This window comes from Lacerta agilis, chromosome 16 (genome assembly GCF_009819535.1).
Source record: "Lacerta agilis isolate rLacAgi1 chromosome 16, rLacAgi1.pri, whole genome shotgun sequence".
Taxonomy (NCBI): Eukaryota; Metazoa; Chordata; class Lepidosauria; order Squamata; family Lacertidae; genus Lacerta; species Lacerta agilis.
Window position 1 is genome coordinate 30,244,395 of NC_046327.1, and position 27,722 is coordinate 30,272,116.

Consider the following 27,722-nt stretch of genomic DNA (forward strand, 5'->3'; position numbering starts at 1 on the left):
GTTTTTTTAGAGCATCAGATTTGCAGGTGAATAAAGGAGAGACTGAAAAGTTTTAAGACTTTCATAGCTTTGCTTCGTTAGCCACTGCAAAACTATAGAATTACATGACAGTGTGACACACACGCACACACATACATAGTGGGATAAAATCATTATACAGTAATTTTATTTACTCCACAACATTTATACTTAAAACGAGAAAGCAAAGAAAAAAATCCGAAACCACACTTTTAAAACATACGAAGGTTAAAAATATTTCTGAATCGGCCAGTGTTTGCATGCGGCTTCTTCCACTCTCCAGATCCTCGGCGACGAACCGAATCCTGTTTTCCGGACTCCAGTCCACAATTCGAGACTTTTAAATCGGAATTAGCAGAAGCCGCCCGATCTGCAGAGTTCTTCTCCTCCTCCTGCTTTCCCTTTAAAGGGGTGGGCGGAGCAGAACGCGCGTTTCGCAGCCGCGCGCCCTCACGTGCCGCCTTGACCCGGAAGCGCACCGTGCCCACGTGCGGGAAGACACGGGGCGGAGGGAGCATGTCGGCGCAGCAGGAACTGAAGATCAACGCGGCGTTCGCGGCGCGCTACGGGCGCTACCGGCGGCGAGAGGAGCTGCAGCGGCGTGAGTGGCGGCGGGCGGGGAGGGAATCGGACCGAGCCAGAGCAGCTAGTGTTGCCTGCACTGGCCGGCAGCGGCTCCGCGGGATTTCAAGGCAGGGAGTCTCTCCCAGCGCTGCCTGGGCTCGAACCAGTGCCGCATTTACGTATAAGCTAAACAAGCTACAGCTTAGGGCCCCACTCTCTTGGGGGCCCCCCCCCCAAAATATTTAAAGGGGGGGGAACTGGATGTACATTTCCAAAATATAAGATAAAAAACAAATAAAATAAGACCTACATACAGCAACAGTGCTTTGTGTTGTGTAGGCTCCTGTTTGTTATGTGCACATGGCTTTAGATACCTATTAGGTACATAAATTACCATATAGCATGTATTCAACACAAAAAACAGCGACAATTTGTTGTTGACAAAGGACAGCTGGACATATAAAGGGCCCCATTACCTTCAGTAGCTTAGGGCCTCATCAAACCTAAATCCAGCCCCGCCCCCAGCCCTGCCTGGGCTCGAACCCAGAACCTTCAGGGGCTCAAGGGAGGGTTGCCCTTTGCTGCTCCTCTAACACCCTGCCCTGGCTCCTTCCCTCCTTCTCTCCCTTCCACCCCTGCAGTGCAGGACCGCTATGGGGATGCAGGCGAAGGCGAGGGGTCGAGTTCTGAGTCTGAGTCCAGTGCCGAAGATGAGGTGAGTCCTTCTGTTTTCAGCTGCGGAGAAGTTTCTGTTTTCTGTTTTCAGAAGTTCTGTTTTCTCTGCTGGGAAAACATTTGGGGTTGTTGTTGTTGTGTTTTTTTTTTTAAAAAAAAACCCAACAACAATTATTTGGTTTTTCAAATTAAAAATTTAAAGATTTTTTCCCCCAAACATAAATCATAAAAACAGACTCCAAAGGAATTTCCTAGACCAGGCATGTCCAACAGGTAGATCGTGATCTACCGATAGATCACTGGACATCTGTGGTAGATCACTGGTAGATCACTGGCTCCCCTGAAGAAGCTCAACAACTTTGGCTCCCCTAAAAAAACCCCTCATTTTTTGCCATGCACCCCAAAAGACCAGGGATATCCTTCTCTCTAAAAAAAGCTCAACAACAACTTTGACCTGAATGCCTACCTAAAAAAATGGGGTTTTCCGCCTCCCCCAAAAAGCTCAACAACTTTGACCTGAACCCCCCAAAGGGGTTAGATCACTGCCAGTTTTTAACTCTGCAAGTAGATCACAGTCTCTTGGGAGTTGGCCACCCATGTCCTAGACTTACATCCTCCCCTTTGTGGGTCCTATTATTAATCAAGAGGTCCGGAGGGTGGAAACATGAGAACAGGCCTTCTCTGCAGTGGCTCCCCGTTTATGGAATGCTCTCCCCAGGGAAGTTTGACTGGCGCCTTTATACCTTTAGGTGCCGGGCAAATAGGTTCCCTGTTAACTGGATTGACATCCAACACCCTTTTAGAATGTGGCTTTTTTGCGGGGGGTGTTATTGGGTTACTGCTTTTGGTTTGATTTTATATGTTGTGGTCTTCTTGTGAACCTCCTGGAGACCTCCAGCTATAGGCTGGTGTATAAGTTGATTAATAAAATAATAATAATAATTCCATCCTGCATCTTATTATGATAACCCAAATCTTTTGCATCTCCATTGTGTCCAGAATTCACCTTTAAACTACAAGTGATAATCCAATCCTACTAACAGTTTTAACTGTTTACAATGGGAGAAAATCAGAAGCGGATAAGAGAGCTCATAAAATACATACAATTTCCCCCGTTCCTTATTAAAATTTTGGTCTTCCTGATTTCTGACTCTTCCGGTCATTTTAGCCATTTCAGCATAGGGATGGACTAAGTTGATGGAAAACTTTTGGGTTTTGTTCTTATTAGAGAAGGCCAGGAAGGCAGGTCCTCCTGAATATCTTTTCCAGAATATATCCAGTCTTAATTGTGCTCTTAAGGGACGCGGGTGGCGCTGTAGGTTAAACCACAGAGCCTAGGGCTTGCCGATCAAAAGGTCAACGGTTCGAATCCCCATGACGGCGGTCCCTGCTCCTGCCAACCTAGCAGTTCGAAAGCACGTCAAAGTGCAAGTAGATAAATAGGTACCGCTCCAGCGGGAAGGTAATCGGCGTTTCCATGCGCTGCTCTGGTTCGCCAGAAGCGGCTTAGTCATGCTGGCCACATGACCCAGAAACTGTACGCCAGCTCCCTCGGTCAATAAAGCGAGATGAGCGCTGCAACCCCAGAGTCGTCCGCGACTGAACCTAATGGTCAGGGGTCCCTTTACCTTTAATTGTGCTCTTCTCCTGCGGCAGGAGCTGGACCCCAGATTGGATCGTGCTTTTTACAGCACTCTGGCATTGCTGAAAACCAAGGACCCCCGGATTTATCAGAAGGATGTCACGTTCTACCGCGAGGAAGGTAATTGCTGATCCAGGTTATGATTTCTTGCCTTGCGGGCAACTGTGGGATGTTCTGGCTTGGCACAGGGAGACTTTTCGGAGGGTTTTCCAGTCTAGGTTGGGTCCCGAGAGCAGCTTCCCCCCCCCCTGGAATTGTCTGTTGGATCATCTATGATTGCTTCTGCCAGCAGATTCTTCTTCGGGTAGCGAAGGTGAGAAGCCGCCCCCCAAGAAGAAAGAAAAGCCCATGTTTCTGAAGGACTATGAGAGGAAGGTCATTCTGGACAAGGCAGGGTAAGGCATGAAAATCAGGTTGCCTGCCATGTTAAACCCCTAACCTGGGGATCTTGAGTCTTGAACTGTTATTACACTGGTACCTTGGTACTCAAACAACTTGAAACCCAAACACTGCAAACCTGGTGTTCTGGTTTGCGAACTATTTTCGGAAGCTGAATGTGCTCCGTTTTGAGTGGCACACTTCCGTTTTGAGTGTTAAGGTGAGGTCTGTCTGTTTTTGCTATTTATTTTGTTTTTGCGGCTCTTTTTGTTTTGTTTTTGTGACTTGTGTGTGGAACCCAGTTCAGCTACTGATTGATTGATTGATTGATTGACTGCAGTGCATTGCTTTCATTTTATGGCTCAATGGTCTCGCTAGATAGTAAAAATCATGTTAAATTGCTGGTTTAGGGGTTGGTTTAAAAGTCTGGAACGGATTAATCCGCATTGCACTACTTTCTATGGGAAAGTGTGCCTTGGTTTTGGAACGCTTTGGTTTTGGAACAGACTTCCGGAACGGATTCAGTTTGAGAACCAAGGTACCACTGTACTTGGTCACATTACTTGGGGTGGGGAACAAATGTTAGGATGAAGCTGCCCACGTTGTTGGCCTTTGACAATGGCAATGCTTATCTCGTGGAACACATGAAGAAGTTGTTCTGTCTTATGCAATCACTGGGTTGCTACATAACTGCGGTCAAATGTGGGAATTGGTAGTTCAGATCAATATGTGAAATCCAGCCTTTGTGCCACCACACTCTTCTGGCCTCCCTGCTCCAACCCAGCCAGATGAGCTGGGTAGAATACTGTATATTCTGGTGTATAAGACTACTTTTTAATCCAGGAAAATCTTCTCAAAAGTCGGGGGTCGTCTTATACGCCGGGTGGAGAATCTGCGGTCGAGTATATCTCAAACTCTATATTTTAACTGGAAAACTTGGGGGTCGTCTTATACGCCCAGTCGTCTTATACGCCGGAAAATACGGTAGTAGTAGTAGTAGTAGTAGTAGTAATACTTCTTAGCCACAGTCCATACACAATACTAGTGTAAAGACGCCACTCAGGCTTGCAAAATCGTAAGAAACGGTACGAAACGATTTAAAAAGAGGGCAAAGATGTCAGCATTAGACCTACAGTCTTTCTTCCGAAAAGTTGCTACGTCAAGGAAACTGGGAGTTATCTTCCAAGATGCTTCATCAGCTGGAAGGCCAACAGCACTCTGAGAAGGGTAGCTCTATGCCAAAGTCCTTTCGGTAGCTCAAAATTTCCTTTATAAAGGGTGAAATATGTATCGTTTCCCCACCTAATTCGGAAAGCGTTGTTTCCGTGCGCTGAGATGCGCAGATAATATTTGATGTTACGGAACGTCTGTTTCGTTGGCAGGCTGTGTTTATGGAAAGCTGAACTTTCCATACAAAGAGGAAGGGAGTGTTCCAAGATACCTTCCCCTGTTGTGCAACTTGGGGGGTGGGGTGGGGCAGGGCAGCTAATACTTCCTAAAATTGCTACTATTGCCCTTGCCATTGCTTGTCATGGCAGTGGTCCTGATTCCCCAGAATCCATGTTGTTGTTCAGTCGTTCAGTCGTGTCCGACTCTTCGTGACCCCCATGGACCAGAGCACGCCAGGCACCCCTATCCTCCACTGCCTCCCGCAGTTTGGCCAAACTCATGCTAGTTGCTTCGAGAACACTGTCCAACCATCTCATCCTCTGTCGTCCCCTTCTCCTTGTGCCCTCCATCTTTCCCAACATCAGGGTCTTTTCTAGGGAGTCTTCTCTTCTCATGAGGTGGCCAAAGTACTGGAGCCTCAACTTCAGGATCTGCCCTTCCAGTGAGCACTCAGGGTTGATTTCTTTAAGGATGGATAGGTTTGATCTTCTTGCAGTCCATGGGACTCTCAAGAGTCTCCTCCAGCACCATAATTCAAAAGCATCAATTCTTCGGCGATCAGTCTTCTTTATGGTCCAGAATCCATAGCATACCTGAACTCTGACTTGCAGGTGGATAACTTGAAAGGCTTAGCAAAGTTACCTGACACAGAACCTGTTTCCCAAACTGAACATGAGTCCGTGTAATAAATAACAAGATGAAAGATGAAGAAATCGTTTTCAAGAATTCCAGTGGCACCTTAAAGACCAGCTAAATAAAAGCTTTCAAGGCATGAGCTTTTGTGTGTAATACACACTTTGTCAGATACTCTGAAGCAAAGGCTGCTTCAGCCTTATAACAGTTGATGACTGTTATGGCATTTGGTTCCACAGGGAAGGGCAAGGGATTTTTAAAAGGATAAATGGCCAAAATTAGCTTTAGCATGTATAACGGGACATGAATCCAATATTCAGACCAGGTCTCTCCATAGTTTTTAGTTTGGTAATGAGTTGTGTAACTCAGCAGCTTCTCTTTCAAGTGTATTTCTGAAATTCCTTTGTAATAAGACAGCTAAGTTTAAGATCTTGTCTAGAATGTCCTGGGATATTGAAGTGTTCTCCTATTCAGGAATCATAAAACAGAGAAACCAATAGGAGAACACCTCAGTCTCCCAGGACATTCTAGACAAGATCTTAATATCGAAGGTGAAGAAGATGATGATGCAAACATTTTCTGCGCTTCACTCAGTCACAGCAACAGCTAAGGTCCCGCCCCCTTTCCCTTTGCTTTGTAAATCTTACTGACTTTATAGCTGTAGTCTCAAAAATTAATAAAGATGTATTTAAAAAACACACGCTTCCCTGCATTGTACAGGACGGAACTATCAACTCACTATCCCTCTTTTCCTACAGCAAATATGAAGATGAAGAAAACGAGGAAGGAGAACCGGTTAAAAACAGAAAGGTGAGGAATCTGGAGGTCCCTGTATGAACTGGGGTTTGGTGCGGGCGTTGCTGTACAGTTCTTGGAGAATTGCTCTGTTTCTGGCCAAGGGAATTCCAGGCCCATCCTAGGAAAGGTGCACAGTTGTGGCACAGTGTATTAACCTTCTCTCTCCCCCCCCCCCACATTTTTCAGAGTTACGTAGAAGAACAGAACCAGCTTAAGGAGAGGTGAGCTGAGAACCGTTCTGGAGGGGAGAACCAGACTCGTCAACATAACAGGCTTGCGGACATTATCCCCCCCCCCCCCCTTTTGACATTTCTCTTTGAGTGTGCCATCTTTTTCCGGCGATGAGGTGCACGAGGGATCAGGCCCCATTCCCAAATGCCATATGTGGGGGGAGTACGCTGCCATTACTTAATGCGTAGAAAAAAAATCACTCTGCACATGCACAGCAGCCCCTTGTTGTTGTTGTTGTTGTTTTAACTTGGAATTTCACTGTGCCAAGCACTGAAAACAGATTCTGAGACTGAAGCACAAACCCTTCCCTTCTCCTGAGCTGGGGTTTTCCTAAGCACTCGTGGCTGCAGCGTCTCTGGGGCTATACCAGAGAAGTGTATGGTGGACTGGCAGGAAGGCTTATGTCACCATTGCCCTGGTTTCTCGTAGTCTTTGGGCCTTACTCTGTGGTGCTTTTAAACCAGGGTTCGGCAACCTGCGGCCCATGGGGGTCATTTAAACGGCCCACGAGCCACCCCCGAACTGAGCTGTCTGCTCGGTGAGTCCCCACACACTGCATTAAACAGGCTTCCACAGCACCGGAAATCGCATGCACAGACGCTGGAAATCGCAGACGCTGGAAATCGCATCTGCGCAGACGCCGATGCCGGAAACTGCGTCTGTGCAGACGCGATCCAGCCCACGGAGCGATCTCCGCGGGAGTGAACCGGCCCAGGCGAGGTAAACCTCGCCGACCCCTGTTTTAAACAGTGTTTGAAATTAGCCAGGCGCCAGGTGCATTTTCCGCTGCCTTTCAACAACCAAGTGAAGATGCCTGGGTGCCAGAATGGTGCCTGACATCTCCACCATCTGCGGATCATTGGATCTGGATTGTTCTCACACACAAATACCTCATCCTGTAGAATTCTATCAGTTATATTTAATCTGCACAATCAGAATGAACTTCTGGAACCAAATTGGTTTTTTTTTCCTGTGCAGCCTGAGCCGGGGTAGTCAGCATTAAGAAAAAATAGTTAGGAATAGGCCAATATCCATGTGGACTGTCCCTGGATCAAGTGACTTTTCTTCTTTTAAGTTCTCAAAGTTCTTAACCTAGCTCAAGGTTGTCGTCAAAACTAGCCAGATGTTTAACTGAGAACCAATCAGTCAGTCCATCATTTGAAGAATAAGACTCTAGAGCTGTGTTACCCAAAAATGGCAGCTAGATGTTCTGTTTTGGCGACTTTAACCTTGGTTTAAGGAGCTTTTTGGCCCCTAGCTTATATATCTGTGTTCCTAACACTCTTTCTAAACCTGACTTTGCCCCCACCCCCCACCCACTATGCAGTTTCCAAAAGTTTGTGGCCGACAGTGATGAAGATGATGGTGAAGGTGGAAGCTCGTCATCCTTGCTGCAGAAACGGCCCAAAAGTAAAGAGGAGAAGGTGTGTGTGTGTGTGTAAAAGGAAGTGTTGCATTTTCCTAAGTTATTTGGGCCTTCTCTCATCTAGAAAGGAAAGGGCTCTCAATTCCATCTCTTTGGGCAGGTGGAAGGGGAGGAAGTGTGAGAAACCCACCTTCCCTTCATGGCTCTCCAGATTACCAGGAGCCCAAGAGAGATCTTGCTTTGAACATGGCGTGTAGTGTAAATTCCTTCCTTCCTGATACATGCGTGGCAGGTGCCACTAAGCTTCGTAACAGTAAGGTTAGACTAATGCAGCATCCTTTACATGGGAAGCTTTCAGAGTTTCAACTTGTTCAGAGTACGGCGAGCGCTCCCTAACCACCCTGAGTGAGTGGGTAATGGGTACGAATTATGCTTAATTCGTACGAATCGCACTTAATTCAAACAACTGCATTAGCTCCCTGCTGCAATTCAGAGTGCTGGTTTTACTGTATAGCATAATGTTTTGTACTCTCCTTATCCCCGATAAAGTCCAGAAGGCTTAGAAACTGCCCTTTCTCTCCCTCCCCCTATAAGAAACAAGGCAATTTGAACTCAAACCTAAATCCTGTGGTTCTTACAGAATTTCAGAGTCAGTAGTCTTGCCAATAGAAAAAGAGAAGCTAGCTGCCTATATCACAGAGATAGCATTACTCTGAAGAGATGCCCCAAGTCGAAAGGCTAAGGGTGGCGACTCCTTCACCGTCCTATAGCAGTACAAGTTGCTTTCCTAGAGATGCTCCAAAATCCGAACTTGAGCATCAGCAGGCATGCTGTAAGGTGACTCTGGTGATACCTGGCTTTTGCTGGCCCTGGTGAAGACATCTTCTTAACGGGAGCAGGAGGTCAAGGGCTGAACGACGGGTATACATATTTTAATAGCCACTGAACTTTGAAATCTGTTTTAATCTTCAGATAAATGTAGCTGCCTTTAGTCAAGGTCAGGGTGCTGCATTTTTTGTTGTTGCTGTTGTTTAGATTTATATACTGCGCTCCGTCTTAAGTTCTCAGAATAAAATACAGGATGAAAACAAGCACATAATCTCGCGTTGCCACCCTCTGGACCTCACGTGGAGGAGATACACAAAGAAAGGTCTCAGGTGATAAACACAGAGTCTGGGATGGTTTATGTGGGGAGAGGCGGACCTATAGGTATTGGGGTCATGAGCTGTTTAAGGCTTTATAGGTCAGAACCAGCACTTTGAATTGGGCTCGGAAGCTTATTGGCAGCCATTGCAGTCAGGCCAGGATCGGTGTTATATGCCCAAGCCATTGAGCAACCTGGCCTCCAGGTTCTGTACTGGCCGAAGCTTCCGAACAGTGTTCAGAGGCAGCCCTGTGTATCATGCATTGCAGCAACCCATGACATCGTTGCCTCGGTTCTACCTTCTCTTCTGTTCTCTCAGGAGCACGAGGAGGCAGACTACATCAGTTGGTTAAAAGGTCAGGAGAAGCCACAAGCAGAGGAAGAACTCCGGGACCTGGTACGTATTATTATTTATTTATTTATTTACTTACTTACTTACTTACTTACTTACTTACTTACTTATATGCTGGCAAACAAACATAAAACAACACATAGGCATACAATATATTACAAACAAAATGCAAATAATATATAAATGTTTAAAAAAGAGCAATGGGGGGGGGGAGAACATATCTCAAAAATAAAGATATGTATTAACCAAAATTTGACTCCATTTTCATTGTTGACTTCCTTTGTCCTCTACACGGGTCTAATATCAATCATGGTAATCTGTTTAATCTTCTTAACTTACTTTCTATTTTGATTGTCTTTATTCTAACTGTACATCAGTTTACAGAAGTTAACTAAAACAAGTCCAAGAAGAATAAAATACAGATATACCCAGAGAATAAATTATTCTCTAGGTATATCTGTATCAGTTATTCCCAGCAATAAGGCTTCTGTCCCGTCCCCCCCAAATTATATCTAAAGATTTTCTTCATTTCTTCAAAGACCAAGTCCCAGAAGCCCTTAACTTTTTCACATTGCCACCACATGTGTATAAGCGTGCCCTCTGATCGGTTGCGCCTCCAGCATAAGTTGGATTTAGTTTTATACATTTCACAGATTTTTGTAGGTGTCAAATACCACCTGGTATGTAATGGGCTTGGGGACCCGTCACTTTGGATGACACTGAAAGATGGGCCACAGTGATGGGTAGCCGCATCTGGCTCTGTTTGACCACTGTCTGGTTCGTGGCTTCTTCCTAAATGAATTAAGGCACCGCTTCCCTCAGATTTAGACAAGATTTTGGCAACAGGCTTCAGGAATAGCTGCGACTCCCAGAAGCGCATGGGTGGGGCTGCGGTGCCCCTCCCAAGACACTCAGTGCGCTGGTCTTGAGAGTCTCAAGTTAAGCTAGGAGAAGGGACCTGGCCATTTGCTGTTTTGTTGGGCTGACCTAATTTCCAGCCGCCTCAATAAAGTAACGGAACGGAAACACGCATCTCGACGCAGAAAAGATCGGGCTCCGTTAATTTCTGAGTCCCGCTAAATCCGCATCTTGAGCAGTTCTCTGCTAGTCTGAGGCTAGCAGAACATTTTTCTGCATGAACAGCTGCTTCCCCATGTTGCTCCAGTAAAGCATGTGTCCTCCCACTTCATTCATTCATTCATTCATTCATTCAATATACCTCCCCATACCCAGAGGTCTCAGGGCAGTTCACATAAAAGGATCACAGTATATAAAATAATAATAAAAGCAGTAACCCAATGATACCCCCCTACAAGACCCACATTTTAAAAGGGTACGGGATGTTGATCAGGTCAACCAAAGGACCGTTTTTGCCTGACGCTTAAAGGTGTATAATGAAGGAGCCAGGCGAGCTTCCTTGGGGAGAGCATTCCTCAGACGGGGAGCCACTGCAGAGAAGGCCCTGTTCTCATGTTGCCACCCTCCAGACCTCTCGAGGAGGAGGCACACGAAGGAGGGCCTCAGAAGATTATCTCAGGGTCCGGGTAGGTTCATATGGAAAGAGGCGGTACCTTGAGGTATTGGGGTCCTGAGCCGATTAAGGCTTTATAGGTCAAAACCAGCACTTTGAATTGGGCCCAGAAACTAATTGGTAGCCAGTGCAGTCTGACCAGGAACAGTGTAGTATGCTCAAACTGTCTTGCCTCTGGTGAGGGAACTGAATTCTGCACTAGCTGAAGCTTTTGAACCGTCTTCAGAGGCAGCCCTACGTATAACGTATATCTCACCCTGTAAGGATCCTTTGGAGTATTTTCTGCACTGTCCCTGTCTTGCGGAGTCCTCTTTGGGTGTGGGCTTGATGGTATAGTGAGCCTTGCTTGGGTCTTGAGGTGGGTGACTTCATTTCGGGTTTCCCCTGTTCCCCCAGGCTCCCCTTAAAGAATACTGGAATGACCCACAACTCGATGAGGGGGAGCGGTTCCTGCGAGATTATATCTTGAACGAGCGCTACAAGGAGGCAGATGATGGAGGAGAGGAAGAGGAAGAGGAGGACGGGTGAGTGCCGATGGATGGATTTTTCAGTTCCTTAAGGATAGGGCATAACTTTCCCTCGTATGTCTCCCCCTGTCCCCAATCCAGGTGAAGGTAGATGGAAAGGAAATTTAATTAGTTGAGCTCCCCTCTTCCCCCATTCACTAATAGTGCACCTTCATGGGCAAGATCTAACACAATGTCACTTAATGGAGCTTGATAATCTTTGGGCATGCCTTCTGTATTGACACCGGGTTAACCTTATTCTTCCCATCTTTATTGGCAGAATTATTATTATTATTTTTAAATAATTCCTCCATGCTCACATGATCCAGATGGGGGTGTTCATGGATCCATGGGCTAAGTTATTTGCACAGAGCTGTTTCCTCTCCCTGTTTTGCTAATTTTCACCAGCAGCACCAGGAACTATGGCAAAACAACTATGCATACAAACATGTTTGCGTACATGAACTAGGCCTCATTTTGGGTATAGAATCCAGAAGGTGGTAACAGGTTTCCCTAAAACCTAATTGGCAGAGGAACAGGATTTGCTGACCAAGCGGGGTTTTTTGTTTTGTTTTGTTCTTTTCAATAAAACCAAAACTAAATGCAAAAGCAAAAAGCGTGCATATCATTCTTATATATAAGAGTAAGACCAGTAATGAAGAAGGAGAGAATTGCCTCGTACGAACAAGCAAGTGCTTCAGAAAGCAGTGGAACTTCAAGCTGTCACTTTTGGTGGCAGTCTTTCAGAATTGATCTCTGAGGATCTGGCCACAGTCTGTATTACATTGCTGCCCGTTTACAAGTATTACGTAGTTGTTTTCTTGAAACCGTGCTTCAGAGTTGGCTGCAAACTGCAATCCTGCAGCCGCTCGTTATTAACAAACATAATTTCTCATTAGATGCGTCACTTCGCAGGCTACAAAACCTTCGCTCGACGCAAGAGCCCTTTACAGATTTAAAAATTGCAGTCTTCTAAATCCATCAACAGCATACAAATCAGTATGGCTAACCTGATCCAAAACACCCACCCACCACACTCACACATGAAAACAAAGACCACCACAGCCAACCACAAACGAACAACCACACCCTAGGCCAAGCCCAACCTCTCTCACCACCAAAGGAACACAAGCGAACAACAGAGAACCTGCACAAGCAACACTGACATCAAACCCCACATATATTAAGTAAAATAGAAACCTCGTCACCTGACCCCACCCCCACCCATCTTCCCCCTCCTCCACCTCCTTCCCTCTTTTCTTCCTAATGTCTCAACAAATGAAACTGATTTGTAAAAATGTTAATACGAGAGAGACATTGAACATACTTTTGTAAATCAAGAAAATATTTAATACAAAATTTTTTTTTGCAGCCTTGTCATGTAAAAAACCTGATGAGACATTTGGGTCGTTAAGGTGAAAGAACAGATTAACAATGCCAATAGGATGCATTTTCAGTTTCTCCTGTTTCCTGGCAGACTTCTAAGCGCATCCAGGATAACAACTTAGTAACTTTCCCCGTCCTGTTGTATCGATTTCTGAAATCTTTTCAGAAACTTGAGTTTAGCTCCTGTTGGCTACTTGGGGAAATGTTTCGTCGTCGTGACCCATCGGAGCATGCTTCCGTGGGCTGTCGTTGGGGCAAGGACATTCCTCTGCCAGTGTGCAAAGGCCTCTGGAAGGATGGCACTGGCTCAAGTGCACTGGGGTTAGAGCTTAGCAGGGAAGCCAGCGAGGCCATCTTGCCCTCGTCCTGGCAGCTAAACCAGGTACAGTGGTACCTCGGGTTACATACGCTTCAGGTTACATACTCCGCTAACCCAGAAATAACGCTTCAGGTTAAGAACTTTGCTTCAGGATAAGAACAGAAATCGTGCTCTGGCGGAGCAGCGGCAGCGGGAGGCCCCATTAGCTAAAGTGGTGCTTCAGGTTAAGAACAGTTTCAGGTTAAGAACGGACCTCCAGAACAAATTAAGTACGTAACCAGAGGTACCACTGTATTTTCATTTTCCTGCAGTTTCCAGTGGTGAGACACTGTGGGCCTCCAAGGTTGCATCAGCCTCCACCAAGATGGCTAATGATCAGGGGTGATGGTAGCTACAGTCCATCTGCAAAACCAGTTCTCCATCCTCTTCCCCTGAGTCAAATCTAATTCATTTGCCGTCTATTGTGAAGGTCTCCTGCTTCTTCCATTTGCCTGCTGAAGAGTTGTTGCATCCCATGGTGCCGCAGTATGGTGCTGTGTTACTGAAGGAGCGTCTCCACCCCCATCGTTCGGCCCAGACACTGAGGTCCAGCTCTGAGGGCCTTCTGGCAGTTCCCTCACAGCGAGAAGTGAGGTTACAGGGAACCAGGCAGAGGGCCTTCTCAGTAGTGGCACCTGCCCTGTGGAAGGCTTCGCGGGCAGATGTCAAGGAAACAAGCCACAACAGTGGTACCTTGGTTCGCAAACTTAATCCATTCCGGAAGTCCGTTCCAAAACCAAAAGGTTCCAAAACCAAGGTGCGCTTTCCCATAGAAAGTAATGCAAAATGGATTAATCCGTTCCAGACTTTTAAAAACAACCCCTAAAACAGCAATTTAACATGAATTTTACTATCTAACGAGACCATTGATCCATAAAATGAAAGCAATAAGCAATCAACTGCAGTCAATCAATCAATCAATCAATAGCTGAACTGGGTTCCACACCGTCACAAAAACAAAACAAAAAGAGCAACAGAAACAAAAACACGAAGTAAATAGCAAAAACAGACAGACCCCAGTGTAACACTCAAAACGGAAGTGTGGCACTCAAAATGGAGCACATTCAGCTTCCGAAAAAAGTTCACAAACCAGAACACTTACTTCCGGGTTTGCAGTGTTTGGGTTCCAAGTTGTTTGATAACCAAGATACCACTGTATCTGACATTTAGAAGACATCTGAAGGCAGCCCTGTTTAGAGAAGTTTTTTAATGTTTGATGTTTTATCGTGTTTTTAACATTCTGTTGGGAGCCGCCCAGAGTGGCTGGGGAAACCCAGACAGATGGGCGGAGTATAAATCACAAATTTTTATTTTTATAAAATTTGTATACTTCCCTTGCGCTACAGCCCATATTCCCGCTCATGTGCTGCCTTCTCCACAGGCTCCCCGCAGCGCAGCTGGCCATATCGGATTCGTCGGATGAGGGCGAGCTGTTCTTAAAGAAGCAAGAGGATTTCGAGCGCAAGTACAACTTCCGCTTCGAGGAGCCTGAGGCCCAGTTGGTGAGGGGCAACGTTCTCTGCCTGCGCGGGCCTGGGAAGTTAGGCTTTCTTCTCGGTGTCTTGGTGCCATTATGTTACGAGTGGCAAGAGGGACGTCCTCTCTCCGTGTGGAGACTGGGATGGTGAAAGGGGGTGCTGCTGGGATCTCTGCGAGGCTGAAGAGTTCTTTTTTTCTCTTCTGCAATACCTGTACCGCCAGATGAAAACATATCCCCGCAACATTGCAACCTCGGTGCGGCGGAAGGACGAACGCCGTAAAGAGAAGCGGCAGGAGACTCAGGAGCGCAAGAAGAAAGTGAGTTCTGCACAGATACAAGTGGATAATGTTCAGCTCTGTTGGGCTGCCTTAGGAGGACTGAAACTTTTGCCTATTTATTATTATTATTATTATTATTATTATTATTAGAATTTATATACCGCCCTATACACGGAGGTCTCAGGGCGGTTCACAGAACAAAATCAAAATATAAAACCACAAAACATATCATCAAAATGAAAACAACCCAATAACACGTCCCCCCAAACACCACATTTTAAAAGGGCATAGGGTGTCAAGTCAAATCAACGTTTTTGCGTGGTGCCTAAAGGTGTATAATTAATCATTTCATTTCTGTACCGCTTTACATTTTTAAGAAAAAAAAGCTCCAAAAATGCAGGCTACATTAAAACATCAAAAAAGTAATCGAGAATAAAATGATACTTGAAGAGAGTCAAATATAAATTATAATTTCCAAGCAACATAAATAACGCATAGCTGTCAACTTTTCCCTTTTCTTGCGTGGGATCCTATTCGGAATAAGGGAATTTCCCTTTTAAAAAAAGGGGGAAATTGACAGCTATGATAACGGGAAACTAAAATATTAAAGATTTCAAAATAAACTGTTGCAAAGAAAGTGACCTACGGGACACACATTTAATGCAGCAAAGTTAACCCAAGAAATTATCTGAAACATTTCAAAAGAAAACGTTACTAAAGGAAGTATAAAATGCACATTTAAAACAGCATAATTAGCAAGGAAACAAAATATAACCATAAGCATAGAGCATATCTGCGGCTGTTGCTGCCATTCCTGCCAATGGTGCTTCATGGTGGGCGACAGCAATGGAAGCTGAGGCTCAGTGACCTGGGTCTGCACCGAGACAGCCAAGATGATCCCTGGTCTCTTCAGCAACCTCCGCTTTTGTAGCTGGAGTCAGTCCAGGCCCTGCCCTCCCAGGTCAGGTGGGGAAAGGCCTGCAAAGCGGGGAGCAGGTCTCTCGGGACTCACAGTGAAGTGCAGGCATGAAGGTGCCAGGCGAACTTCCCTGGAGAGAGCATTCTGCAGACGTAGATCTGGGTGCCGGATGGGCCAGGTAATGGCTTCCTCCCCTTAATACTGTGCTTTTCTTCACCCTAAAAGGAGAAGGCTCAAAAACAGGAGGAGCTGAAGCAGCTGAAGAACCTGAAACGCCGGGAGATCCTGGAACGGCTGGGGAAGCTGCGTGAGATCACCGGCAGCGCAGCCAGTACCTTCCAGGAAGTGGACCTCGAAGGGGACTTTGATCCAACCCAGCATGACCAGCTCATGGAGGTGAGTGCATGTTGTACACCAATGCCAAGGGTTCTGGCCGGTAGCCAGAAGACACTGCCCCAGCCCCTCTCCAAAATTGTAGGGCCGTGTTAAGGGTGAGTCTGTTGAACTCCGTTCTCCTGCCACAACGAGAAATTGAGGGAAGTAGATTTGGCTTGTCGTTTGAAAACGGCTCAATGAATTGATTTGAAACTGGGCAGTGCTTTTGCATTCTAGGCCTTCGCCAACTCTTCTTCTTTTTTTAGAAATCATTTTTATTTGATTTTACAAATATAAATTTATAACATCCCTTATATAGAGATTACTCTGAATCTTGAGACTTCCCCCCCCCATCCCCTCCATGGGTCATATTGCCAATATTTACAACTGCATATTATTCCGTGTTCAATAAAGTCGTACCTTGGAAGTCAAACGGAATCCGTTCGACTTCCAAAACATTCGTAAACCAAAGCGCGGCTTCTGATTGGCTGCAGGAAGCTCCTGCAGCCAATCGGAAGCCACGCCGGAGGTTCGGCTTCCGGAAAAAATCGTTCGAAAACCGGAACGCTCACTTCTAGGTTTTGATCGTTCAGGAGCCGATTTGTTCGGGAGCCAAGGTGTTTGAGATTCAAGGTATGACTGTATTTTATATCAATCCACATTATCCCTAGTATTTGTTACATTACAAGTGAGTTTCAAATCCTGCTAGTGTTCCATCTGCTTGCAGTGGTCTCCTAGATAAATTACAATCCCCCCCCCATTCCTTTAGGCCAGTGATGCCCAAACCTGGCCCTCCAGCTGTTTGGGGACTACAATTCCCATCATCCCTGACCACTGGTGCTGTTAGCTAGGGATGATGGGAGTTGTAGTCCCAAAACAGCTGGAGGGCCATGTTTGGCCACCACTGCTTTAGGCAGTAGCCAACGCTTGGAATTGAATTGTAGAGTTGGAAGGGACCCCGAGGACCGTCTAGTCTAACCCTTCTCTATTTCCTGCAGAAATTATTTGGGGACGACTATTACGGAGTCGGTGAGGAAGAGAAACCGCAGTTTGAGGCGGAGGAAGGAATTGATGGTATGTCGAGAAGATGCCCTGGCACAAGGGCAACTTGCCCTCTGTCTGAAAACAAATTTGCTTGTGATGTCAGCATTGGGATCCCCAATTCTATTTAAAAAAAAATAATACTGTGTATTAAACATTTTTTTAACACAAAAAACACACACACATCTACGATTACATAAAAATAAACAAAACAAACATAACATACATATCTATCTTAGATCTAATATTCCTTCCTCACATTGTATTGGACTTCCTCCTATCTCCTCTTCCTGCGTTCCTTGTCAATCATCTTTAGTAACTTCTAAACATCTTACCAAATCATATTTTATACCAAAACTTATCTAATTATCTAGTCTTATCTATTTTTCTTAACTTATAATCATCTGTCTTAACCACTTATCCTTACTTACACCTACAGCCTAACGGGAACCCCAATTCTAGAGCAGTTTCCCCCCCCCTCGACCTGGTGCTGTTCTGGGTGAGGATGGCGGGATCTGTTTGTCCAAACCATCTGGAGGGCACCAGGTTGGGAAAGGCTGCTTTAGATGGGCACCTGCTCAGGTGGCTTTTAATGATGTGTTTTGTGGGGTGTTGCATGAAACCGGATCTACTTTGGCTTGATCCAGCAAGGTTCTTGCTAGTCTTCATTCTGGCACATGCAAGATCTTTTGCAGAACCGGGAGATGCTTTTGGCTGGGAGAATTTTTTGCTGAAGAGAACATGACTTGGGGACATGAAAGGGGAAGCAAGATGGGAGTATTTTGCAGAAGCTGCCCATATCATCTGGAATCTGCCAGGAATGTTAAATTGAGTGCTATTAATATATAGCTCTCTATATTGGACAAACAGGCCAAACCCTACGCCAAAGGATAAATGGACATAAATCTGATATCAGGAATCACAAGACAGAGAAACCAGTAGGAGAACACTTCAATCTCCCAGGACATTCTATAAAAGATCTCAAAGTAGCTGTCTTAATACAAAGAAATTTCAGAAATAGACTGGAAAGAGAAGTGGCTGAATTGCAACTAATCACCAAACTTAAAACCATGGAGAAACCTGGTCTGAACAAAGACATTGGATTCTTATCTCATTATACGTAACAAAGCTATCTTTAGCCATCTCACCCCTTGCCTTTCCCTGCAAGACTAATTGCAGTCAACAGGTTTTCCACACCTATCAGCTGATCACCCATTCCCACCACCCTTCTGAGTAATACCCCTCCCCACTCCCTCACTATATTTAAGGATCTGGTGACTTCTGTTTCAGTGTATCTGAAGAAGTGTGCATGCACACGAAAGCTCATACCAAGAACAAACTCAGTTGGTCTCTAAGGTGCTACTGGAAAGAATTTTCTATTTTGTTTCGACTATGGCAGACCAACACGGCTACCCACCTGTAATTAAATTTTCTGATTTACATTTCAAAATATTCATTTAAACAACCTTAAATTCAGTGACTTCCCTTCTTCTCTTTCCGTGGTTCATTTTGCATACCATCCATCCCTGCATATTTTACACAAACTAAACCATTCAGTAATCCATTGTTAAGATCCATCAGAACTTATTTTCACTGTTGAATTTATCTTAATGCTATCTGAAGAAGTATCTGAAGAAGTGTGCATGCACACGAAAGCTCATACCAATAACAAACTTAGTGGGTCTCTAAGGTGCTACTGGAAGGAATTTTTTTATTTTTTTTATTTTGTTTCGACTACGGCAGACCAACACGGCTACCTACCTGTAACTCTTAATGCTACCAGCATTCTTAAATGAACACAATTTCCACCCATATATTCAGTAAACATTTTCCAGTCTTTTTCCAGTCTGCATTCTTTTTGTTCTCTGATTCTATATGTTAAGTCTGCAAGCTGCGTGTATTCCATCCGTTTAAATTGCCATTCTTCTTTAGTTGGGACCTTGCTCATTTTCCATTTTGGGGCTGACAAAACACGAGCTGCATTCGTAGCATTCATAAATAGTCTTTTTTGACACCTGGGAATTTCCTTCTGAATTATCCCTAACCAAAAGGACTCTGGTTTTGTTTGGGGTTTTTTTTTGTTTGGTTTGTTTTTTTTGGAAAAGTACTTTTAAACATTTTTTTCAATTCATTATATATCATTTCCCAATATTCTTTTACCCTTTTACATATGATAAAATTGACCCTCAACCTCATTACATCTCCAGCCCGTGAAGCTCGTTTCATGCCTTCAGATCCTTTAACAGGAGGGCTCTTTTTCTTTCTCCATCCCAACTTTGGTTGAGGGATTCTTGGGCATTACTGCATGCCAGTTCCTGGGCTCCTGGGTGAGGTTCAGAAAGCAACGGGACCGAAGGAATCATTAGCTTAGAAAGCAAAAAATGTATTTTTCTTCTTCATCCCGAATGCAGATGAATGGAATTGGGACAAGTGGACGGGAGGGGATGGAACTGAAGCAGAAGCTGACCTGGGGCTGCAGCAGGAGGAAGAATACCACCCCCACTGCGAGGATCCTGACTTTGTGGTATGTCTGGCTTGCATTAATAATAATAATAATAATAATTTATTTATACCCCACCCATCTGGCTGGGCCTCCCCAGCCACTCTGGGCGGCTTCCAACACAATATTAAAATACAGTAATTCATCAGATATTAAAAGCTTCCCTAAACAGGGCTGCCTTCAGATGTCTTCTAAAACTCTGGTAGTTGTTGTTCTCTTTGACATCTGGTGGGAGGGCGTTCCACAGGGCAGGTGCCACTACTGAGAAGGCCCTCTGTCTGGTTCCCTGTAGTGTTCTTAACCAGGGGGCCCAACCCTGGTTGCTGTGGTAGTGCGGGTTTCTTATTATTTATATCCCGGCCATCTGGCTGGGTTTCCCCAGGCACTCTGGGAAGCAATAATAATAATAATAATAATAATAATAATAATAATAATAAAGCAATAAAACACCAAACATTAAAAACTTCTCTAAGCAGGGCTGCCTTCAGATGTCTTCTAAAAGTCAGATAGTTGTTTATTTCCTTGACATCTGATGGGAGGGTGTTCCACAGGGCAGGCGCCACTACCGAGAAGGCCCTCTGCCTGGTTCCCTGTAACCTTGCTTCTCACAGTGAGGGAACTGCCAGAAGGCCCTTGGAGCTGGACCTCAGTGTCGGGTGAACGATGAGGGTGAAGACGCTCCTTCAGGTATACAGTGGTACCTCTGGTTGCGAACGGGATCCGTTCCAGAGGCCCGTTCACAACATGAAAAGAGCTCAACCTGAAGCACCGAATCTGCGCGATTTAGGACTTCTGTGCATATGCGTGCGCGCCGAAAGCCGGAAGTAACCTGTTCCGGTACTTCTAGGTTTGGCGTGTTCGTAACCCGTAGCGAACACAGCCCTCAGTGAACGCAACCAGAGGTATGACTGTACTGGACCGAGGCCGTTTGGGGCTTTCTTTCTTTCTTTCTTTCTTTCTTTCTTTCTTTCTTTCTCTGGCTTAAAATAAGACCGTTTAGGGCTTCAAAGGTCAGCACCAACACTTTGAGTTGCGCTCGGAAACACTTTGAATTGTGCTCGCGCCTGTTCATGCACTGCAACCATGGATTGGCGGAAGATGGTGCCCGTGAAGGGGAGGGCAAACAGATGGGGGAAAGCCACAGTCTCTGGCCATGTTTGTGACCAGAAGGCTCCCTGCTGATTTGAGGACACTTAGCATCTAACAACTTAATGGTGGCACCTAACAACTTAATGGATAGAGATAGGGAAAGGGGGCAGACTTTGGGCAACATCTTTCATGAGATGATGGCAGGATTTGATGCATTTTTGGATGCAGCTGTCGCATCCAGGCTTTCCTCCCTGAGGACTGGGAACATATTTAATGAAGAGCGGCGAAAGCTGGATTTCCTAGGAGCCTTGCACAACCATAGTGTTGCAGTTGGCATTTGTATGCTGAAGCAGGCAGCAGGAGAGATGCCCATGCAAATATTTGATGGAGGGGGTGGCTGGTGAGCGATGAGCGGCAGCTCCTTGCTCTATGTCTGGGGAGCTGGTTGGGTTCTAGTCTTGTTCTCCCTGCGTGAAATGACGCTTGCTGCTCCTCTCTGCTCCCCTCCACAAACCACCTCTTCAGATGGATGCCGATTACGACCCCACCCAGGAGCCAGGCCCATCCAGAAAGCAGCGGAGGCTGGAGGTTCCCCTTCTGGGCAAGAAGAAGCGCAAGTCGCATTTTGCAGAGGCTGTCAGTCGGGAGAAAAAGCCCTTTGACCCTGGTAAGGATGGTAGATGGGTAACATTCCTGCTGCTCTAGTAGCATACATAAATAAGTTTCTTTTTATTTTATTTTAAAAAATATTTTTAAACACATTTAAATTCAAATTTAAGCATCCACACCATCATTTAGGCTTCTCTGAATCCTTCGACTCCCCTCTGCCCTTCCATGGTTACCATTATCAATCTTTTTTTCAACGGCTTCCCTTATATTCTCTATATATTTTTTAATAAATCTATTTTTACCATAGTTTTTCATACATTACAAGCATTACTGCACTCCTGCCAAAGTTTTTAAATGTTTACAGTGTTCTCTTAAATACATTGTATTTTTTTTACATTGAGGAAAAATATGCATAAATAAGTTTCTATACAATTTAGGAAGTTCTGTCCCTATAATTCCCCAAAGAAAAGCTTCTGGTGTTGTTGTTTTTTCAGAGTTTATTTAAAACTCCCTCTCTTTCTCTTTGCAGAGACAAAGACCTTTGAGCAGTACCTAGATGAATTCTACCGCCTGGACTATGAAGACCTGATAGGGGACCTGCCCTGCCGTTTCAAGTACCGAACCGTGGTCCCCTGCAGCTATGGGCTCTCGACCGAGGAGGTAGGTAACCTTACCCTTTGGCAGAGACTGAGGCAGATTTCTTTTCTCCCGCTGGGGTGGGGAGGACTGTTGTCTGTTTTGGTAATATACTAGACGAGATCCAACAAACTGAAGCTCAATCCAGAGAAGATTGAGGCACTGTTTGTGGGCAGTTCCCTAGACTGGATGGACAGAAGGAGGAGGAGGAGGAGTTTGGATTACTGTATATTCTGGCGTATAAGACTACTTTTTAATCCAGGAAAATCTGCTCAAAAGTCAGGGGTCGTCTTATACGCCGGGTGGAGACTCTGCGGTCGAGTATATCTCAAACTCTATATTTTAACTGGAAAAGTTGGGGGTCGTCTTATACGCCCAGTTGTCTTATATGCCGGAAAATACGGTAGATATCCTGCTTTATCAGCTGCATGTGGAGGAGCGGAGACGTGAACCTGGTTCACCAGATTACAAGTCTACCACTCTTAACCACTACACGGCTCTTAACCACTACACCACACTGGCAGGTGATCTGCTCTTGATGGGGTTGCATTCCTTCTGAAGGAGCGAGTATGTAGGTTGGGGGTACTTCTGGGCCCATTGCTTGAGACTCAGGTGGCCTTAGTGGCACAGAGTGCCTTCTGTCTGCTTCAGCAGATGACCCACACATGCCCCTGTTGGGACAGGGATAGCCTAACATCAGTCATCTAAGCTCAGGTAAACTCCAGGCTAGATTATTGCAATACAGTGGTACATTGGGTTACATACGCTTCAGGTTACATACTCCGCTAACTCAGAAATAATGCTTCAGGTTAAGAACTTTGCTTCAGGATAAGAACAGAAATCGTGCTCTGGTGGCGCAGCAGCGGCGGGAGGTCCCTTTAGCTAAAGTGGTGCTTCAGGTTAAGAACAGTTTCAGGTTAAGAACGGACCTCCAGAACGAATTAAGTACGTAACCAGAAGTACCACTGTATGTTCTACATGGGGCTGCCTCTGAAGATGATTCAGAAACTTCAGCTGGTACAGAATGCAGCAGCCAGGTTGCTCAAGACCAGGGGTCAGCAACCGTTTTTCAGCCGTGGGCCTGTCCACCGTCCTTCAGACCATGTGGTGGGCCAGACTATATTTTTTTTGGTGGGGAAATGAACAAATTCCTGTGCCCCACAAATAACACAGAGATGCACTTTAAATAAAAGGACGCATTCTACTCATGTAAAAACACACTGATTCCCGAACCATCCATGGGCCGGATTGAGAAGGCAGTTGGACCGCATCCGGCCCCTGGGCCTTAGGTTGCCTACCCCTGCTCAAGACTTTTTGAGCATACTACACCAAACCTGGCCTGACTGCACTGGCTGCCAATTAGTTTCCGGGCCCAATTCCAAGTGCTGCTTTTGACCTATAAAGCCAGTATGGTGTAGTGGTTAAGAGCGGTAGACTCGTAATCTGGTGAACCGGGTTCGCGTCTCCGCTCCTCCACATGCAGCTGCTGGGTGACCTTGGGCTGGTCACACTTCTTTGAAGTCTCTCAGCCCCACTCACCTCACAGAGTGTTTGTTGGGTGGGGGGGAAAGGAAGGGAAAGGAGAATGTTAGCCGCTTTGAGACTCCTTCGGGTAGTGATAAAGCGGGATATCAAATCCAAACTCTTCTTCTTCTTAAACGGCTCAGGGCTGCAATACCTCAAGAACCGCCTCTACACGTGAAGGTGCCTAGACCCTGAAATCATCTTCTGAGGCCCTTTTTCACATGCCTCACCTGGAGGGTGGCAACATGTGAACAGGCCTTCTCTGCAGTGGCTCCCTGTTTGTGGAATGCTCTCCCCAGGAAGGCTCATTACATACCTTTAAGCACCACGAGAAAACATTCCCTTTCAACCAGGCCTTTGGCTGATTTGCCATTCTGTGGCCTTTTCAATGTGTTTGCGGGAGGGGGGGGTTACTTGTTTGTTTTTGCTTCGTTACATTTTTTTGTGTTCTCATTTTACGTCGTGAACTGCCTTGTGATTACCGGATGAAGGGAGGCGCACAAATTTAATAAATAAACAAAAAGGCCGGGGTGGGTACTTCTGGAGGATCAGGTGCCAATTCGTGCAACGTTCAAATAAGAAACGAATGGTTCTTTCTCCCTAGATCCTGGCAGCTGATGACAAGGAGCTGAACCGCTGGTGTTCTTTGCGGAAGACCTGTATGTACAGGTGAGGCGCAGGAAGGTTGCAGTGTCTGTCTACACTGGAAACCGAATGAAAGTGGGGATCCTGCTGTGTGCAGTGTGGCTTGGGGAGCAGGACTCCTGTGGGATCTAGCCCAGTTCTGGTTGCGCTGGTCGCCGCGACTCATGCTTCAGGTTTTTTTCGAAGAATCCAAGATTTTCTGGCAAGCGACAATGAACAAAGGGGCCTGCAAGTTTGGGAATGGGGTGGAGGTCTCAGCTTCTGAGCCACAGAGCTATCCACCGCAGCTCCAATGTCTAGCAAAGAGGAATCTTTGGAGACCTCTTGGTTTTTGTGGGGGGGGGGGGTTGCACCTGCACAAGGCACCATCCACTACCTGCCATGCTGTTGTCTATGACGAGATGGTTTTGTTCCTTGCTCATCCCCTCCCACCCCCATCAGGGTGGGAAGGCAGGGGAGGAGGGCATCTTGCATGTGGCACCTGACAGGTGTATCCTCCATGCAGGTCTGAGAAGGAGGAACTGCGAGACAAGACGGCCTACGAGCAGAAAGGCCAGAATACTTGGAAGAAGAAGCAGGTTCTCAAATCCCTTCAGCCGGAGTATGTGCTCTGTTTTATATCTATATGGCTACTTTATTTGGTTTCAGTATTCAAAATTGCACTTTAACACTCCTTCAATTATAATGACATTCTGCTTGTCCATCCTCAAAGTTCATAAATATAATTTCATGTAACTGCATTTCAAAGTACCCTCATGTCAAGCTTTGCCCTCTTTAACAGCTTTCTTAATATAATTTACTAATTCCCCCCCCTTAAACTTCAAACCCCACTGTGGACTTCATGTATAAAGAATTACTTTTTAAGTAAACTAGGAAAGATTTTCAGTCCTCCTTGAAAGGATCTACAGGTGAAACTCGAAAAATTAGAATATCGTGGAAAAGTCCATTTATGTAAGCAATTGTTTTCATTAGCTAATGGAGTTTAATATGTGAGATAGACTCATGACATGCAAAGCGAGATATGTCAAGCCTTTGTTTGTTATAATTGCGATGATTATGGCGTGCAGCTGATGAAAACCCCAAAGCTGAAATTGTTAATTTGGGGTTCTCATCAGCTGTACGCCATAATCATCACAATTACAACAAGTAAAGGCTTGACATATCTCGCTTTGCACGTCATGAGTCTATCTCATATATTAGTTTCACCTTTTAAGTTGAATTACTGAAAGAAATGAACCTTTCCACGATATTCTAATTTTTCAAGTTTCGCCTGTAAGCTAGAGTCTCTTATCGGTGCCATCAGTTTAGTCATCTCTGCGTATTGCTCGATTTTTGTCAGCCATTCTTCCTTGGAGGGTATTCTTTCCTCCTCCCATTTACGAGCGTAAATATTTCTTGCCGCTGTGACTACATTCCCTCCTGAGCCCACCTCTTTTAATCTGCAACGCAGCAGTAACCCTCCGAGATTGGCACGATGTTTTCGTCCTGTTTCATTCATCCGTTTGCTCCCCTTTCAGGGCGGAGGAGCCGGAAAGCGAAAAGAAAACGCCCGGCAAGAAAGGAAAGAAGAGCAGGGACAAGGCCAAGCGCCAGGAGCTGCCTACTAAAGAGTTGCGGCTGCCCGGTGCCGAATGTGAGGGAGAACAGCTCCTGCTTCCCAAGGGAGATCCCGGACCAAAACCAGCGCCAGCCTCAAGCAGCCAGGTGGAGGCTGCCGCCCCTCAGGACCCCTCTCCTGCCCTCCCCAGCGTCCGGAGGCCGAAGAAGAGAAGCAGGAAGGGGGTGGCGCGAGTGCGTGTGGGCCGCTTGGAGTTCAGCCGCCAGCGACTCCAGGCCTACGGCCTCAACGCAAAGCGCCTACACTTCCGCCAGCTTCTCCGCGAGAAAAGGCGGAGGAAGCCCAAGGAAGGCACGCAAGACCAGGCCAACAAAGCAGCTCAGGCCTGAGCTATCCTGCTGTGGCTCGTCTTCGGAGCAAAAGTTTCCTTTCCTTGGACAAGCGATCTGTTTGGTGGCTGCAAGCGATGGCCCAGAGGTTGGTGCTCGGTGCCTCCGGGCTTCAGGGCAGGATTTGTGTGGAAGAATGATTCAGATAAATTGCCGTTTGATACCTTTGTCCCTCTCGGTGTTTCGTATCGGCTCAGTTGCCTTCTGCTGTTCTTCTACCCCAAACTTGGATCTCCAGCTGTTTTGGACTACAGTTCCCATCATTCCTGCTCACTAGGGATGATGGGAGTTGTAGTCCAAAAGCAGCTAGAGACCCAAGTTTGGGAAACCTTGTTGCAGCCTTTAAGTCTGGGCCCATCACAGTGTCTGTTCTGTCGTCAGTCCTTACACAGCATCCAGACCATTTGTTTCCAAGACCTGATTGGGGTTGGTGGGTTTCCCGTAAAATGCAGTTGCAGAACCAGCCGCGTCCCGTGTGGATTGGCAAAATGCTCTTGAAACTTTCCAGAGCTCCTGTGACATTAATGAAGCATTTCTCTCTTCCCCCCGCCTTCTTCCTCCTCCTCCTCAGCATGGGTAGGAGGTTGGTGGTGAATAGCTCATTAATTTGTCCTTTAATATCTCTTGAATTCCACTATCTCTTCCTGCAGGGACGTGGGGGGGGGGCCTTTAATTCCTGGTTTCTTTTTCCATTTTATTTGATAGCTGAATAGCAGTATTTTTAAAAGCGGGAGAAGAAATCGTGAATTAAAACCCACGGAAACTGATGCTGACATTGGGGCAACGGAGGGACTGTCACCAATTATCTACTAGCTGCTCATTGGGAAGCAGTAAAACCAGACTCTGAACATCATCAAGGCTTGCTTGAGAGTTAAAACTACAGAAGGCTCATGGTTGTGAGGGAAGGGCATTGCTGGAAGATCTGGTAAAATAAGTTTTATGTGGAGCCTTCATTTTAATTCTGCTTTCACCTAATTATAGAAAATAAATTCCCGGGGAGTGCAAAAGTGAAGCAGATAGTATTAGCTATCTAGTTTCAAGTTGCAAGCAAGCAGGTCCTGCAAGCTGTTCTCCTTTTGTGACTTGTTCCAAAAACCATTCAAGACGGAACTCTTTACGTATGCGACCACAGCTGAGCGGACTCTCTTAGCCCAGAAATGGAAAGATGGTACAACTCCGACCAAAGAAGAGTGGCAGACAAAATTGATGAACTATGCCGAGATGGCAAAGCTTACAGGAAGAATTACAAACCAGGAAGAGGAGGTCTTTAATAAAGAATGGGGAAAGTTTATAATTTATTTGAGAAGCTGTTGCAAACAATTACATACGTTGGTAGGATTGACGGAAAACTTGTAGTAAAGAATTGAACTATGGATTTACAAAGGATTTATAAGAAACAGAGTTAAGATAGAGGTGCAGAGGGGGAAATCGTTACATTAAGATCCACAGTTGGGGGGGGTGAGTCAGAAGGGCTTATATGTGTTTAATTCATTTGTTTATGCAGAATGGAAAATGCAAAAATAAAATTTATTTTAAAAATCAAGAACCATTCGAGAGGCTGTGCTCAAAATAAGATGTACATACAGTGGTACCTCGCAAGACGAATGTCTCGCACAACGAAAAACTCACTAGACGAAAGGGTTTTGCGATTTTTTTAGGTGACTCGCAAGACAAATTTTTCTATGGTCGTGCTTCGCAAGACGAAAAT

The 27,722-nt window shown here is 45.6% G+C and overlaps 1 protein-coding gene across 1 annotated transcript; it reads left to right on the plus strand.

The window, feature by feature from the left end:
• Window positions 1–474: 474 nt before the first annotated feature.
• Window positions 475–26,240, plus strand: KRI1 (KRI1 homolog). Its single transcript, XM_033173459.1, has 19 exons — window positions 475–619; window positions 1,224–1,297; window positions 2,914–3,019; window positions 3,192–3,294; window positions 6,058–6,109; window positions 6,284–6,318; window positions 7,656–7,752; window positions 9,158–9,235; window positions 11,118–11,245; window positions 14,353–14,473; window positions 14,673–14,768; window positions 15,874–16,044; window positions 17,022–17,097; window positions 19,476–19,588; window positions 21,179–21,320; window positions 21,792–21,922; window positions 24,027–24,091; window positions 24,573–24,668; window positions 25,585–26,240. The coding sequence occupies exons 1-19, from the start codon at window positions 535–537 to the stop codon at window positions 26,012–26,014; spliced, it is 2,199 nt and encodes a 732-aa protein (XP_033029350.1). The 5' UTR covers window positions 475–534; the 3' UTR covers window positions 26,015–26,240.
• Window positions 26,241–27,722: the final 1,482 nt, after the last annotated feature.